The sequence below is a fragment of the Aplysia californica genome, unplaced genomic scaffold (genome assembly GCF_000002075.1).
Source record: "Aplysia californica isolate F4 #8 unplaced genomic scaffold, AplCal3.0 scaffold00132, whole genome shotgun sequence".
Lineage (NCBI taxonomy): Eukaryota > Metazoa > Mollusca > Gastropoda > Aplysiida > Aplysiidae > Aplysia > Aplysia californica.
Genome location: NW_004797402.1, coordinates 1,068,584 through 1,073,583, shown reverse-complemented (window position 1 = coordinate 1,073,583; position 5,000 = coordinate 1,068,584). Strand labels below are relative to the sequence as shown.

General features: G+C 43.1%; 1 protein-coding gene across 1 annotated transcript in view; it reads left to right on the top strand.

The window, feature by feature from the left end:
• LOC101862407 (ras-related and estrogen-regulated growth inhibitor) overlaps positions 1 to 4,982 on the top strand; it is a gene marked incomplete at its 5' end in the record, with an annotated part of 9,084 nt that extends 4,102 nt beyond the window's left edge. The window contains 4 exon segments of the mRNA XM_005096577.3: positions 387 to 443; positions 983 to 1,059; positions 3,045 to 3,229; positions 4,693 to 4,982. Coding sequence (XP_005096634.1) covers positions 387 to 443; positions 983 to 1,059; positions 3,045 to 3,229; positions 4,693 to 4,960 — 587 coding nt within the window. The 3' untranslated portion in view covers positions 4,961 to 4,982.
• Between the last annotated feature and the right edge of the window lie 18 nt (positions 4,983 to 5,000).

Below are 5,000 nucleotides of genomic sequence, written 5' to 3'. Positions count from 1 at the left end.
AAATAAGGTTTAAATACAAGTGCTGCCAAGAACAATGTACTTGAGAAAGTGTTACTTTGCATGTAATCGATCCATTTTGAAGGATGCGTCAAAAATCAGTATAATCAACGAGCAAAGCGAAACCCCATCCGATCAGTGGCTATTTCAACTCTCCGTTAGCTCAGTTCAAATCATGCTGGGCTGTGGTGTGAACGAGGACGTTCTGAATTTTGGTTGTTTTGGGGAGTTTTTAAAGGCTTTCCTTCTTATTTCGCTCGGTCCTGTCAGAAAAAGATGTTAAAATTCGGATACCTCGCCTCTTAAACAAATCATATTGTTGAAATGGGCGTCAAACCTATACAATGTCAATGAGTGACTATTGGCACCATTTATTCATCTTTCCCCAGCTCTGACGGTGCGGTTTCTGACTAAACGTTTCATCGGAGAGTACAGCCCTACGCTAGGTGAGTTTTCTTTGTTTTAGTTTTGGTCACGGTTTTACGACGTTCACAACTACATAAGGTCAAAATATATTATGAGCGCACGACACTAGGTGAGTGGCGATAGGATGTCGATATTGTGGAAGGAACGTAAAGGGAATAGCACTGGTAATTGTCACGGTATAAAGTGTACAGATGTATATTATGTTAAATATGCATTGTATGTATACTATACGCCACAGATCAAATATAGATAATCTAGACATGTATACCACACATATACATAATATTACAGGGTTGGTCCCAAAAGTGAATTTCCCTGTTCTGTAAAATCAACAGCTTCATTCTACTTACATGATATTTTATACCTATTTAATGACCAGTAAAGAATATTCTGGTGTTGAAAAGGGCGTTGAGCCTATTCAATTATCACGCGGAACAATTTTACCTCCTACAAAGCGTTAAACCTATACAATGACCAACGACCAATGACCAACGACCAATGACCAATGACCAGTGACTAACCACCAATAAACAGCATTTTGCCTTTGCTATATCCCCAGAGAGCGTATACCGCTACTGTACCAGCACGGCGGAAGATGACGACATCCGATTGGACATTCTGGACACAGCTGGTCAGGTATGTGAGCAACGGAGATAGGAGCTGCCTTCCCCCCCCCCCCCCCCCCCCCTCCTCTCTTCTCCTCTCTTCTCCTCTTCTCTCTCTCTCTCTCTCTCTCTCTCTCTCCCTCCCTCTCTTCTCTTCTCTCTTCTTCATGTTACATCTTTCTCACTCTATTCTTGTTTCTATTTTTGTCGGTCTGTTTGCATTCGGTGAGCAGTTCCTCTTGTACAGGATGCGCTTTGCCTTTTGCAACCTTTTACTTTTACACTTTCTGAAAGGATCTTAAAAAAAAGTGTGCGATCATTTTCACTTTAGTATTCGGACAGCCCTCATATTTCCCTGCCACTGCTTAAAAAAACAGAGAAGATAGGCAAGTTGACATTGTAGAAGAAGTAGACACGGACAGAATTGGTTTAAGAATTAGTTGTGAGTACATGTTATTCTTTGCCAACGAATTGCTTGGCTTTTTTGGCAAGTGTCTATATGACCATGAACGTAACTATTCTGGACTATTCTCTGTCTTTCTATGAAATGCAGGCAGGACTCAGTGCCAATGGGTGCTCTTACTTCTTCATTTCTCTGTCTGTTTCGCCTTATAATGTTAAAGATTTTGCGCAGACGTTTCATTTCGCATGCGGTGATGTTGCTTTCATGGGTTTTACTTAATGTCCAAGTCTGGCACTGGTAGCAAAACATTGGTATGAATATTGAAGTGATAATCAGACTCTTTGTGTCCATAGAGATGTTTGGATGAGATAGGAGGGGTGTAAACTGGTAGGTGACAGCGTTGGCTTTTTGAGTTCGCATTTCTACTTCTCTCTCCATGGATCCGTTTTCAGAAAAAGTGCTGCCAAACTTAAACTCCTTCACCCGTTTCAGTTGTTTAGTAAGCTATTAGGCTGTCGGTACAACTTTTTAATTTCTGTTTCACTGTGTTTTTAGTTCCGTTTCCTTGCGAGCCATATCCAGGAGACCGACGCCTGTGGAGTAGTGGTTATTCGCTTCGCTGTCACACGCAGAACACCTGGGTTCGATTCCCGTTTGGGAAGCAGTTTTATCGAGTAACTTGGTTTTTCTACTTGGGGTGTTGTATACCTCTCAGTCCAAGTTCGTCCTGACATGCAGAGACGAAGCCCAGAATAACTTATGTGAGGCAGGGTGGTGGAATCAGGCCCTCGTCAAAATAATCAAAGTGAAGAATCTTTCATTTTTCCCGTAGGTGTGTACATTTTTTATCAAATTTTTGTTTTTTGTCTCAACGCCTTTCATGCCCATTAAAGAACTCATTTCTGTGTGAATTTTTTCTGAAAAACGTTGATTAAGGGCACAAAAAAAAGTAAATTTTCAGTTACCACGGACTCTTAAGCTAAGGAAATAACTAATCTTTGGCGGCTATTTTCTCACTAATTTTACCTCTGAAAATAGGTGACTCCCACCTCCTTCATTTGCAGATATCTCGACTTGTATTCAAGATAAATGGATATTTTTTTCATCCAAATAAAGAAAAGTGTACTAGCTTTAAGATGAGAACAATAACTCTACATGCCCAAGAATTGACGAGAGCCAGATTCCACCACGCTGCATCACTTATATTATTGCGTTGATGGAGTCGTGTACATAAAGCATCGATAATTACAATTAAATACGGCTTTAAGTAAAACCTTTCAATTTCAATTTGCTTCCTCACAATTACAAAGTTCTATCTGACATTTTTTGCCGTTTTGAGTTACTAAGACCATGACGTCAGAAACCAAATATTCAGTCTGCTCTGTCAAAATCGTACGTTTATTCGGAGCCATTATCAAGCTAAGATATTCAAAGAATTGCATTATAAAAAGCTTGGCATGATGTGAAACTCAAAAATAATCTTTGACCTCAAATTTATCAAAATAGGTACTGTGAAGACAGAAATGTGTAACTCTTAGGTAGCGAATTGTTAGAGAGATTTTATTTATTCATTTTTAAAACTCAATCTCCTCTTCTCTACATGCCATCTGCAGGTGTGCACGGAGTGGAAAGAAAGCTACGCGCTGTGGGCCGACTGCTTCATGTTCGTCTACTCCATCACCGACTACGCCAGCTATGAGGAGGCTCAGAGGCTACGGCGTCTCGTGGAGGCCACACGGAGGTCTACGTCATTGTGCTGTGTGGTCGTCGGGAATAAGAACGACCTCGTTTATGACAGGTGGGTGGGTTATTTAGATGGATGGATGGATAGATAGATAGATGGATGGATGGATAGATAGATGGATGGATGGATGGATGGATGGATGGATTGATGGATGGATGGATGGATGAAAGGATGGGTGGATGGATGGATGGATGGACAGACAAATAGATAGACACACGGACGGACAGATAGATGGACAAACGCGGACCGTGGTGTATAGGCGTACATACCCATTCCTTTTCACTACACCCCCCCCTCTCTCTCTCTCTCTCTCTCTCTCTCTCTCTGTGTGTGTGTGTGTGTGTGTGTGTGTGTGTGTGTGTGTGTGTGTGTGTGTCTGTCTCCCTTTCTCTCTCTGTCTCTGTCTCTCACTGGTTCACACAAACACACACACACACACATACACACAAACACACAAACAAGTGTATTATATAATATACGCACGCACACGTGCTCTTACTTTACTTTATCCGTCCTCTTGTACCTCGAGGGGAGAAAGAGCTTCCTGTCTCTAGCAAGTTTGATGGCCTGGCTGGGTGGGATATTGTGTGTTCACAGGGTATCTTTCACACCCTGGATCCAGGTCTTTCTTGGTCTTCCTCTTGCCTTGTACCCTGATACTGTCCTGTAGTAGTCTTTACTGGCAAGCTGGTGAGGTGCCGTACGTGTGAGATGCCCAAACCACCTGATTGTTTGCCTTCGAATGTGGTGAACGACAGGTGTTGTTTCCACTATTTCTCTGACCTTGTTGTTTCTGACCATGTCCCGTCTGGTCTTGTTGACGGCTTTTCTTAGACATCTCATCTCGCAGGTGGTTATCTTACGTTCCAGACTTTTGGTCAGGGTCCATGTCTGGCACTGGTAGGTCAAGGTGGGGATGAAGATAGAGTTAATGAGCTTGGCTTTGGTCTCAATGGGGGTGTTAGGATGTTTGAGGAGTGGGGCAAGCTGGTAGCTGACGCTGTTAGCCTTTTGTACTATCGTCTCAATTTCTCTGTTGAGACGTCCGTCTTCCGAAAAGATGCTACCAAGATACTTGAACTCGCTGACTTGTTTCAACAGATTTCTGTCGATGGTGATGTTCAGGTTGCCAGGTATTCTGCTGATTTTCATCGTCTCCGTTTCGCTTTTACTGATCTTCATGTTGAGCGTTTCACATTGTGTATTCATCCTGTCTGTGTGCTCTTGGTCGTCCGCTAACAGTATCTCATTCAGGAATATCGGGTTGGGGTTTGCTTCTTTTGTAATTTTGCCCATCTAAATTACAAATAGTAGCGGTGATAACACACATCCTTATCTCACTCCAGATGACACTCGTACTGTCTCTGCCACCTACAAATGCAATCTTTATCTATCTGGCTGTCGGCTTGTCTGTCTGTCTTTCTGTCTGTCTCTAAAACACATAATAATAAACATGTGCATCAACTTAAAACGAATCATCAAAAATAGACATAAACCCCCTACATCTTTCTCCCCAGACAAGTGACGGCCAGACAGGGTCAGGAACTGGCCGTGGAGATGGGTTGTAACTTCTACGAGGTGTCAGCCTGTGACTGGAACCAGATCTCCGAGGTGTGTGACCTGTTCCTGGAGCTGCACGCCCTCTGGCGGAAGACTCGTCTGGCGAGAGACGGCCGCCAGCGGAAGTCCAGCTCGTCCGCCAAGTTCAAGCAGGCCATACAGAAGGTCATTTCCGGCAAGGGGTCAATTTCGAGGCGATCGAGTAGTAACGGGAATAATTTGTGATTGTTGGGGAGTGAGAGAGAGAGAGAGAGAGAGAGAGAGA